We start from the raw sequence: 12,441 nt of genomic DNA, 5'->3' as shown, positions 1-12,441 counted from the left end.
AAAGAGGTAATATGCAAATTGACCATCACTCCAACACACAAGATGGCTGCCCCCATGTGGTCAAAGATGGCCAGCAGGGGAGGGCAGTTGGGGGAGGGCCAGGCCAGCAGGGGAGGGCAGTTGGGGGGACCAGGCCTGCAGGGGAGGGCAGCTGGGGGGAACCAGGCCTGCAAGGGAGGGCAGTTGGGGGTGACCAGGCCAGCAGGGGAGGGCAGTTGGAGGCAATCAGGCCGGCAGGGGAGCAGTTAGGCGTCGATCAGGCTGGCAGGGGAGTGGTTAGGGGCAATCAGGCAGGCAGGCAGGCGAGCGGTTGGGATCCAGCAGTCCCAGATTGTGAGAGGGATGTCCAACTGCCTGTTTAGGCCCGATCTCACTGGGCAGTCGGACATCCCTCGAGGGGTCCCAGATTGGAGAGGGTGCAGGCTGGGCTGAGGGTCACACGCCGCCCCCTTCCCCCCCCACCCCCTGTGCACAAATTTCACGCACCAGGCCTCTAGTAATATAATCTAATATGCATTGGAACTGCTCTTTTTCTAAGTTTAAGGTTGTTCTGATGAATTAAAGGCAATGTAACTATAAAACAAGAGCCCCATCTTTCTCCTTCAGGATCATGGTGCGGGAATAAAACTACAGCTGGCCCTTGAACAACATGGGGGTTAGGAGTGCCAACACCCTGCGCAGTCGAAAATCCATGCAACTGCGGACTCCCCTAGGAATGAACTACTAATAGCCTCTGTTGACCAGAAGCCCAACCGATAACAAACAGCCAATAACACATATTTTGTATGTTATGTGTATTATATACTGTATTCTCACAATAAAGTAAGTCAGAGGAAAGAAAATGTTACTCAGAAAATCATAAGGAAGAGAAAAAATACATTTATCACATTTATTTAAAAGACATGTCTATCAAGTGGCCTTGCATAGTTCCCACTGGTGTTTTCAAGGGCCCACTGTAGCTATCCTTGGCACAACTGCCCTATCCCCCCAGGAAGCACAGTACCTTTATAGCGGGCCAGGAGCTGCTTAAAATCTAACTGCTGATCTGGCACTGCATCTCTGACAGAATCCTGATCCTGGAGGTGAAGGGAAAGCCTCAGGTCTTCCTCTACTTCTTCAAACGCAGTTCTGCTGCGCCTTGCTTTAAGCTTCTCCTTTGACATCTGTTTCATGGAGCGCATGTATGGGCTCCCATCCGGTATCACGTACCTGAGGGAGGAAGATAAAGGAATGTGTCTGTGTGTATGTGGGTCTGCTGGTGAACAAAAACATTCCCCGGTTTTATGCGCTCGTTCAGCAGAATGTTGCCGCTTCTAATTGTGGTGCCATCTTCCACCAGTCCAGGATTCTGCTGGCTCTGCCCTATTTCTGGTGGGGAACACACTGGAATGCTCTTGGCTCTATTTGAAGATAATTCTGGAGGCAGTGAATTTGAAAAAGTGAGAGAATAGAGGCAGGTAAACTAATTGAAAGATGTTTTGCCCAGAGATTCACATTCAATAGAAGTGGAATAGGGCCCAGAAAACAACAGTTTTAAGCATGTTTGCTGCACACTAAAGTCTGAGAGCCAGTTTTTGGACTTTTGGTTTGAGAATATGGTCCATGAAATAAATAGAGAATTAAGAGGGAGGTTTATTAGGAAGGAAAGGAGCAGGGAGAAGGAGAAAAATTCTGAGTTGAGTGTAAGGTGCCAGACATCAGGGTGTTTTTATTCTGGAGCTCAGGCGTTGGGAATAAAGATACTGATCTGGGAGTTCCTGGAGTACAGGTGACAACTGGAACCACACAAGTCTACGAGAGCTAAGGAAGAGTTTAATAGTGCGAAGAAACAGTGCCAGGATAAAGCCCTGAGGAATCTTCAGGGTTAAAGAGTAGGAAGAGGATGCAGGGCTTACAAAGGAGAGAAGTCTGTACCCAATGGACATTACCGTTTTCCACCCAGCACTAACATTACATGGACATCTTAATACGCAAACTATACCGCAACTTCTTGAGGGTAGAACGATGATAATAACAGCTAACATTTACAAAGCACTTGCTATGTACCTACCAGGCACAATCTAAGCACTTTGCAACTATTAACTCCAAGCATTAATTCATTAATCTTCATAACAACCCTGTGAAGCAGCTACCATTAACGCACCCATTTTATATGTAATTAAACTGAGTTATAGAGAAATTAAGCTACTCACTAATGTTATAGTTAGGAAGTAGAGGGACTTAAATACTGGCAGTCTGTCTGAAGAATCAGTACTTTTTTTTTCTCCATGTTACATTCTCCATACATTTTGGCCCTTCATCATTTAAAAAAATAGAATATTTTTAGGTTCAGAGCAATATTGAGCAGAAGGCACAGAGATTTCCCATATACCCTGTCTCCCCAAAACATGCATAGCCTCCCCCTCTGTTAACATCCCCCACCAGAGTATACATTTGTTACAACTGATGAACCTACATGGACACATCATGATCACCTAAAGTCCATAGTTTGCATTAGGGTTCAAGAGTCATTACTCTTAATATACTACCTGCAAATTGAAAATAATTTGTATAATAAATATTTGCTGAAAGAAAGGGAAAAACAAAATCCTCAAACAGAAATATTAGAAGAAAATATGAACACATGTATTAGTATCCCAATACTCTGAGGTAAAATAATAATTTTGTTTTCAAAGACTTTCACCAAACCTTAATTAACGTCTTCCTTACCTTGTCACAGCAATTGCATCTTCCAGAAAAAACTGATCAACAGGAAAAGTTCGACCTTGAAAAACAAAATAGACAATAAGTAAAATAAAATAGGAAAGCCTCAGAATACCTGTTGAGCTATCCTGAAATAGTTTATATATGCAAAATTCTCTTAAAACAAAGCTTAGCACAATAACGTACTATTTGTTTTGTGGTCTTAAAAGGATTAAAAAGTTTAAAAATTTTATTTTTTAATTATTTTTAAAATTTATCTTTATTGTTGAAAGATGTCCCCCACCCCCAATGATCCCTCCACCCCGTCCCCAGGGAAAAAATAACTTTTGATGATAGAAATTGGAAGGGGTAAGATTCCAGTTTTGTAAAGAAGAAGAAGTATAAAGGTGAAAAGATGATTATTTGCTAATAAACCTTTTGCCTTTTAAAAACCATTTGTTATGCTTTTCCTATCCTCCCCTGCTCCCCCACAGGGACCTTTAAAGATTTAACAACTGTACTCTAGATCAAGCATATAATTTCTTCTTTATTTTTTTAATGGTTTTAAAGTCAGTGTTTATTTTATTTTTTAAATAATTCTTTGTTGAAAGTATTACATATGTCCCCTTTTTCTCCCATTGGCCCCCATATAATTTCTTCTTTAAATCTACTGTCAAAATTCTCTGTAACTAGAACAAACAGGACTAATACTCATTAGTCAGTGCTTCCCAATTGTTCCTTCACAATCAACTGCAGGAGGATAAACAGGAGTCGTAGGTGATAAATTAATCCACAATGAAACCGTGAAAGCACCATAAGAAGACACAAGCTACCCAACTTTACTTTCTCTCAGAATGGACCAATATCTAGAAATTTAGCAGAATCCAGCAATGAACAGATATGCGCTTCACAGATACAACTTTCTCCTTTCTGACAGAATACCCTTATAAATTCACATTTTTAGATTAAACACAATGAAATGCAAGAAACACTAGTAACCTGGACTTTTCAAAACAGCACATATAAAATTAAAATCTCCCAGAAAATGGACATAATGTAGCCTCTTTATTAATTTCGTTATGTGCTTATAATTTTATTTGTTACAAACTAATCACTTCTTCTCTAGAAAGAGGAATAAATACCTATAAATTTATGTCTCAATTTAGCTTTAAAATAATTTCATTTGCTTATGAGAAGAATATATATTTAATGATGTATTTTAGTCACCTGGTATAGTAATAACTGGGCAGGAATTGAAATATTCTGAAAAGAGCTCAGCATTTAAAGTTGCACTCATCAGAATAACTTGGAGCGTTGGTCTCTGCAACACAATGTCCTTCAAAACTAGCAGCAAGAAGTCACTAGAGGAAATAAAAGACACACCTGAGGATCAAACAAATTCAATGAATGAAAATTAATAACTTTTGATATATTTTGAGCAAGGAATGTTTAAGACCTATGTGAAAACAATTATAATGTTTATACAAAGATGTGTCATATTCCCAGATGTGAAGACTTAATATCAAAAAGATATCAGTCCTAGTCGGTTTTGTTCAGTGGTTAGACCATCAGCCTCTGGACCGAAGAGTCACAGGTTCAATTCCTGGTCAAGGGCATGTACCTCAGTTGCAGGTTCGATCCCTGGCCCTGGTTGGGGAGCGTGCAGGAGGTAACCAGTTGATGTGTCCCTCTCACATTGATGTTTTTCTCTCTGTCTCTCTCCCTCCTTTCCACTCTCTCTTAAAAAAAAATCAATAGGAAAAGTATCCTCTGGTGAGGATTAACAAACAAACAAACAAACAAAAATATATCAATTTTCCCCCCAAATAAACCAAATTTAGTGTAGTACCAATTAGAATACCAGTAAGATTTATCATTGCATTTGATAATTCTATTTCTTGATATCTGCATGTACATAAAGAGGCACGCATATACAAAGACTTTCATTATGACATTGTTTATAGTAGTAAAACAATGGAAACTACCCGAATGTCCACCAACCAAGAAACGGTTAATATAACAATATCATCCATTCGGTAGAATAGCATGGGGCAGATAAAAGGAATAAGGTACAGTTCTAGATACTGACATGAAAGCATCTCTATGGCAATTTTAGCAAATAAAGCTCAAGTTGTAGAACAATATTTTCTGTAGAATAGCAATATCCTAACTGTTCTCCCTGCTCCAGCCCTTGCCTCTTGAAATCTAGTCTCAATACAGCAGACCAATAATTCTGTTCAAATGTAAATCAGCTTGTGCTACCCTTCTGCTCACAATCCTTCAATGACATTGATGTCCTCACTAACAAGGTCCTATGTGACATGATCTGTACCCCACCACTCACTTCCTACTACTCTCCCTCTTACTCCCTACACACCAGCTGCGCTGGTTTTCCACCAGTTTTTGGAGTCCACTGAAGCCCATCCCACTGAAGTCTTTGCAAATGCTGGCCTTGCCCCCATTTGTCACATAGGACTCCTCATACTTTAGGTTTTAATTTAAATGTCGTCTCTTCAGACATATGATATCTGGCTATCTTCTTGGTCTGTCCCCCGAACACAGCTTCCTATTTATTCCTTCATAGTACTTATTCCAATTAGTAATTATTTGTTTGTTTGCTTGTTCATTATTTGCTTTTCCTACCAGACCATAAGAGATGAAGGAGAGCCATATACATTTGTTCACTATAACATCTAAATGGATGTCAGGACAGAATGACTGACCAAACAAAGTCCATCAGCTGCTGCATGCTTTACATCTGTTATTTCTGCTAAGTACAGTGCTCACCTCAGCATGACACCAGGAGGGTGTTATCGCTTATTACATAATGTCCATGTAACAAGATGACTCTTTTTTTTTCTTTCTAATTTTTAATTGATTTTTTAGAGAAAGAGGAAGGCAGAGAGAGAGAGAGAGAGAGAGAGAGAGAGAGAGAGAGAGACATTGGTCGGATGCCTCCTGCACGCCCTGACTAGGGATCGAGCCCACAACCCAGGCATGTGCCCGGACCAGGAATTGAACTGGCAACCTTTCGGTGCACGGGACAGCGGCCAACCAACTGAGCCATACCGGCCAGGACAATAGGGTGACTCTTTTAGTGATGAACATGTGCTCTCCTAGCATTTTTAGTATTATCGACCCTGGGGCCAGAAAAGCAGTTCCTGTTCTGTGACTTAGGCCTTCTCTTGCCAAGTTAGCTTTACTCATGCTAAGAAACTGAATTGGAAGCAGAATAAAATGCTTTCAGCCATGTCTTCATATATTGTGTGGGTATGTATGCATTTGGAAAGCCTTTGTTTACCTTTCTTCTGTCCTCTCATGGACTTCATCAACAATGATATGGGTGACTCCTTGTAGGGCTGTGTCTCCCTCGAGCCTTCTCAGCAGCACTCCTGTGGTGCAGTATAGCAGCCTGGTGGCTGAGGACTGGCATGCAAAAGGGCAGAGAAAGCATTCATGACATTTTTGAAAAGGAAACATTTTAATTGGCAAAGACATTGTGAATGGATAGGGATAAAAAGTATTGAAAACAATAGCAATTCCATTTAATATGAAACCATACTAAGTGCAGTTTCTTGCTGGTGACAATAAAAGCTTTTCTACTTCATATCAAAATTTTAACTTTAGGCCCTGGCTGGTGTGGCTCAGTGGTTAAAAGAATCAATGGGAGCCCTAGCCAGTTTGGCTCAGTGGATAGAGCGTCAGCCTGTGGACTGAAGGGTCCCAGGTTCGATTCTGGTCAAGGGCATGCACCTCAGTTGCAGGCTCCTCCCCGGCTTGGGCTCAGGGCTCACGCAGGAGGCAACCAATTGATGTTTTTCTCACATCGATGTTTCTTCCACTCTAAAAATCAACGGAAAAATATCCTCGGGTGAGGATTAAAAAAAAAATCAATGGGAAAAATAACCCTGGTTGAGGATTAACAAAAACAACAAAAAAGTTTAAGTTTAGGACTCATAAAAAGCATTTAGAAAATATTATTAAACATAAAAACAACAGTGAGTGATAAAATCAATTCTGAATTTGTCCATTCCTTATTCAACAAATGGATTAATTCCCTAGATCACTTCTGCCAATAAAGAATAAAAGGTCTTTGCCCTGCCAGCGTGGCTCAGTGGTTGAGCATCGAGCTGTGAACCAAAAGGTCTTGGCTGGATTCCCGATGAAGGCACATGCCCGGGTTTCAGGCTCAATCCCGAGTGTGGGGCGTGCAGGAGGAAGCCAATCAATGATTCTCTCTCATCATTGATGTTTCCTTCTCTCTCCCCCACTCTCCCTTCCTCTCTGAAATCAATAAAGATATATTTAAAAATAACAATAAAAGGTCTTTATAGAGGAAGTTAAGTATACCAATAAGAGTTTTTATACCAAAACATTTCCAAAAGGACTTCTGAAGTATATCCCAAATTTCCTATTAATCTCCAAACACCAAGAATTCTTTATACATGAAAACTAAATTTCTGTTATCAAGAAATAAGCAGAACATACAAACCTTGACGCTCTCCAAGCGGATCTGGTATCCCACAGTCAGACCCACCCTTTCTGCTCGCTCTTTAGCAACACGCTCAGCGACAGAGATTGCAGAGATTCGTCGGGGTTGGGTGCAGATGATGTTAGCCACCTTCTCCGGTGGTCCGTTCAGAGAATCATCCAATATGAACTGTGGGATCTGTGTGGTTTTCCCACATCTGTATGTCAAAACAAGTAAGTTCTAAAATGAGAGCTTACAAGTGCCAGTTAACCAAAGAAGCAATCATAAGCGATGAGAAAAGACAGAAAGCTAAGTAGAATAAAAGTAGTTCAGCTTCATCTATCTTCTAAACCTATACTGACTTATTATCTATAGCTAATAACTCCTAGAAATTTGCACTCACTAACAGGGCAATCAAAGAATAGTTTAGTATCACTTGCATAACTGGGAGTATTGACTAGACATTACTAAGGTCTATAAATGACTCTAGGAACATGAACTCTACATATGACTCCTAAAGAAACAGGAGTCTTGGCCTTGCCTTCCTTTTTCCATCTTGGACCCTGTGGAGGTGAGTGGAAGCGCTGCTGCTGAACCTTAGGGGCCTGCGGGGAACAGGATTTCTATGAGAACAAATATGTCTGGAAGGCTGTGGCCCAAGGCCATGTTTGCTGGCTATAAGCAGGGTCTCCGGAACCAGAGGCAGCACACAGCTCTTCTTAAAATTGAAGGTGTTTATGCTCAAGATGAAACAGAATTCTATCTAGGCAAGAGATGTGCTTATGTGTACAAAGCAAAGAACAACACGGTGACTCCTGGTGGCAAACCAAACAAAACCAGAGTAATCTGGGGAAAGGTAACTCATGCTCATGGAAACAGTGGAATGGTTCGTGCTAAATCCCGAAGCAACCTTCCTGCTAAGGCTATTGGACACAGAATCCATGTAATGCTGTACCCCTCAAGGATTTAAACTTACTGAAAATAAATAAAATGGATTTGTTTTCCTGTGGGGGGAAAAAAAAAAGAAACAGGAGTCTTGTCTTAAGAATACTTTATATTTTTCCCTTTGATGTGTATTGACTTGGCTGCAAGTGAACTGAGGTTAAAAAGATAAGAAACTGCAAAATACAGTTACTACTATATCAGTGGGCACAAATGTAATGATTAAATTGAGAACCCTTGAATAGATAATTAAATTATGCCTGTGACTTGTCCCTGCTAAACAGTTTTTGATAACATATAGAGAGTGTGAAACAGGAAAAATAATGTGCCCTAAGTTGTTCTTAAAAGAACAAATAAAAGCTCTAAAGAAAGCAGAATAAATTTAGAAGATAAGTTTTCTGGAGCTATTCTTTACCTTTTAAAATGGGCCTTGTTAAAAGCATTCAGCTAAACCTTTTGCCTTAAAATTATCTCACGGCAGAGGTGTACGATGTCCATAAATTCCTAGATGTATTTCCGAGTTTTATGTTTGTTTTGTGTAATTTGGCTCTGCTGACTACAGATGCTGTAGTATTAATTCCTGTGAAATATTATTTAATATTTGACAGGAATAAGAGCAAATAACACCAACTACTGGCTTTTCAAAAATAGAACTGGCTATGGTAAACAGGGTAATACCATATTTACAGATGAAAGCTGCATTATAAGTAAAATGTATTCTTACCCAGTCATACCACTGATAACAAGTACTTGGTGCTTGCTCAACAATTGAAGAATGGTTTCTCTTTCTTCCCAAGCAGGCAGTGACTGTCTTTCTTGCAGAATTGACTGGAACTGTCTGGAGGTCTAATAACATAAAAGGTAAGTATCAGTTGGGTTACTTTGAACCACCTCTCATAAAGCTTGAATGTGAAAAACCATAGACCCACCCTTTCTGCTCTTTAACAATTTATTCAGAGAAAGAAATTGCAAATTTGTTGGGGGTGGATACTGATGACTTTAGTCAGAAGGCTGCTCAGAGAATCAGCCAGAATAAGCTGTGGAATCTGTGGTTTCCTCATCGGAATAAACGGAAAGACCTTAGAAGAGAAATAAACCCCTCTTGCTGAGTACTTATTCAGTTCTTCCTGCTGGAGTTTTTACACCAGCACTGTCCAATAGAACTTTTTGGTGTGATGGAAATGTTCTATATTTACACTGTCTGGGATAGTAACCCTGGGCTACATGTGGCTACTGAACACTTTACTGTGGCCAGTGCTATTGAGGAACTGAATTTTTTATTTTATTTTAATGAATTTAAATTTAAATAGCCACACGACTAAAAGCTACATATTGGACAGCACAGTTCTACACAATATCAGATTTCTACCAAAATCAATAATAGTAAGAGTACTGATTAAAGGGTTCTTTTTGGCCAATTATCACATCTACGCAACTCAGCCTGACATCTAATGGCCAATGCTATATGGTGTTACACATTAAAAGTGGATGTGTTTTTGAATAATGTAAGAAATTTATACCAACATATCATTTTCTGCATATAATTTTATCACATAAATTTATCACTTCTAAGCACACTGACCAATTGAACATGCTACTTTTTTGTTTCTATCCTTATTGTGTGATTTTCTATTCATTTTGACATTCTATGGGTATCCTATAAAATAAAAGGCTAATATGTCAATCGACCGAACAGTGGGATTACCAATTGCTATGACGCACACTGACCACCAGGGGGCAGATGCTCAATGCAGGAGCTGCCCCCTGGTGGTCAGTGCACTCCCACAGGGGGAGCGCCACTCAGCCAGAAGCTGGCTCACAGTTGGCGAGTGCAGCAGTGGTGGCGGGAGCCTCTCCTACCTCCGCGGCAACACTAAGGATGCCTGACTGCCGGCTTAGGCCCGCTCCCTGCAGAGAGCAGAGAGTGGGCCTAAACTGTCAGTCGGACATCCCCGGAGGGCTCCCGGACTGCGAGAGGACACAGACCGGGCTGAGGGCCCTCCCACCCCCCCGCCCCAGTACATGATTTTTGTGCACCAGGCCTCTGGTTGTACTATATATGGGATAGTTTTATACTGTGTCAAAATCAGAATCACAGAACTTTAGGACTGGAAGGGCCCTTACAAAGCATCTCTAATTCAATCCCTAAATTGGTTAAGCCACTCCCCTTTGTCCCACATCCAACTCTGCCTTCACAGTTCACCGGCAGGTTCTTTTAAAATAATCTTCATGTGAATGGGGTAAAAACAACACAGGCTTTGGAAACAGAATTAGCTTGAACCTCTATGTTACCGCTCACTAGCTATTTGTGTGACTTAGGGGAAGTTATTTATCCTGTGAGCCTTTGAAATGGGTAAAAATTCCCCCTTACCTGTTTCCTTTTCCTTTTCTACAGTGATTCCTCTAGTGTGAATCACAGTACAGTATTAATTTTCCTTCCACTCATCAGATTGTCTGTCACAGTACCAAAGCCACGTGATTCTGAGAATACTTGGTATATAGGTGTGTATTTCATTTTCACCAGCCATTGGACTTTCCAAAACTATCTAGATTATGTGCCCAAGTTTGCTGTGGCATGCATAAATTGACCACTCAGTAAAAGAGAACCAAAAGTATACTAGGGAGGGTAGCCAAAGCTTCCCAATTCATCAATCCCTTCATCCATACATAAGGGAGGCAATGCTAGCCATTCTCTCAGAATACCCTACCTGTTTTATTTGGAACTGCTTGCAGATTTTAGCATTCTCAGCATGTACTGATTTTGCCTGCCAGTCATATCTTTTGGAAATCTTTTTCTTAAGGTTCACATAGCTTTCATTCTCCACTACCACTGGTGCAGGACCTTCATCCTCATCTGTCTCCTCCTGAGGTTCTGATTCTTTTTCAACTTGAAGGGGACAAAAGGAAACATTTTCGATATGGAGCCCTTTCTTTATCAAAGGGGGAAAATCATCGTCTAACAAAGTAACAACAACAATAAAATCATAAAATAAGAGAAAAAGTTAAAGCATGAATAAAGCAGGTTCATTCATTTCAATACTACTACTTCTACTGCTAAAGAACTTAAAATGCACCTTCAAACAAACTTTACTCAAGTATAAGTGGCTACTGTTAAAAACAAAATTAAGTTAAAAACAAGAGAAAATCATGGCATGGCTAAATGTTAATCCAGTAGACTTTTTACATTCAAGGAATTAACTGAAAGTTTAAACTACTGGCAAATGCACCTAAAATTCCGTGATACAAACAACCTATCAAATGATGAATCAATTAAAAAAATGAGGTATGTTCACATAATGGCCTATTATTCAGCAACGAAAAGGAATGAAGTACTGACAAATGCTACAACATGAATGAACCTTGAAAACATGTTAAGTGAAAGAAGCCAGACACAAAAAGCCACGTATTGTATGATTTCATTTCTATGAAGCGCCCAGAATAGGCAAATCCATAGAGAAAGAATATAGGTTCTTGGTCGTCAGGGGTTGGGGGAAAAGAGGAGTGACTAGTAATAGGTATGGGGTTTCTTTTTTGGGGTGAGGAAAATGTCCTGGAATTAGACTGTTTATGGTTGCACAACTCTGTGAACATATTAAAAATCATTTGATTGTAAGCTTCAAAAGGGTGAATTTTATGGTATGCAAATTACATCTCAATAAAGCCATAATTTCTAAAAAGTCCACAACCCACAATTTGTCATTTCTTGAGAAATGCATTTGAATCCTGGTGCTAGAAGCTGACATTTGGGAGTGAGTCAAGTGGCGAGTGAGGAAACTGGACAACTGTTCGGTACCCATAACTCAGTGCCGCTTCATTGTTCTCTACTTATTGACGTTTACCTAGGAACTCTTGTGAACGATGAAAATTTATTCCTCTGAAAGAAAGATAGCAACAAATAAGAGAGAACTCTTGGATGAACTGAAGGGATTTACTTGTAGTATAAGAATTGTGTAGCAAACCTGGATCTGGATAAAGCCAGAAGCCTGTGCAAACATTTCTTTATTTGAGGATTTAGGGATTCATGAAGATAGCCCTACTCCAGTGAATTTTGACAGTCTAGTGTACAAAGAGCAAGAGAATACGAATAGTAGTATATAAAGAGAGCTATCTCTAAAAACTCATTTGAAAGTAGTGCCACATAAAGTATCAGAGATAAACAAGTAAAACCAAATGAATTAAATAAAACAGGTTTGTTGGGAAGATGCTATAAGTTTCTTCCCACGCTCGACTGCTAGAGTAAACTCACAAATCACTTCAAACTTTCCATTCAGGGAGCCTAATCACAGTGACAAAACTGGGCCTTCCAGTTACAGTCAGGCCCTCGCTCAGGGGATTCTCATTCCTTT

General features: G+C 40.1%; 1 protein-coding gene and 1 pseudogene across 3 annotated transcripts in view; one reads left to right on the top strand and one right to left on the bottom strand.

Moving 5' to 3' along the window:
- DHX57 (DExH-box helicase 57) overlaps positions 1–12,441 on the bottom strand; it is a 43,148-nt gene that overhangs the window by 22,732 nt on the left and 7,975 nt on the right. For all 3 annotated transcript variants that reach the window (XM_006083432.3, XM_014447989.2, XM_014447992.2), the window contains exons 6-12: positions 10,804–10,982; positions 8,820–8,941; positions 7,175–7,370; positions 5,984–6,108; positions 3,910–4,043; positions 2,710–2,764; positions 1,004–1,209 (exon numbers count right to left, since the gene is read on the bottom strand). In XM_006083432.3, coding sequence (XP_006083494.1) covers positions 1,004–1,209; positions 2,710–2,764; positions 3,910–4,043; positions 5,984–6,108; positions 7,175–7,370; positions 8,820–8,941; positions 10,804–10,982 — 1,017 coding nt within the window. The remainder of the gene's footprint in view (positions 1–1,003; positions 1,210–2,709; positions 2,765–3,909; positions 4,044–5,983; positions 6,109–7,174; positions 7,371–8,819; positions 8,942–10,803; positions 10,983–12,441) is intronic.
- LOC106694983 lies at positions 7,791–8,156 on the top strand (annotated as a pseudogene).

Source organism: Myotis lucifugus, unplaced genomic scaffold (assembly GCF_000147115.1).
Source record: "Myotis lucifugus unplaced genomic scaffold, Myoluc2.0 scaffold_6, whole genome shotgun sequence".
Lineage (NCBI taxonomy): Eukaryota > Metazoa > Chordata > Mammalia > Chiroptera > Vespertilionidae > Myotis > Myotis lucifugus.
This window is presented reverse-complemented; position numbering and strand designations above follow the sequence as displayed.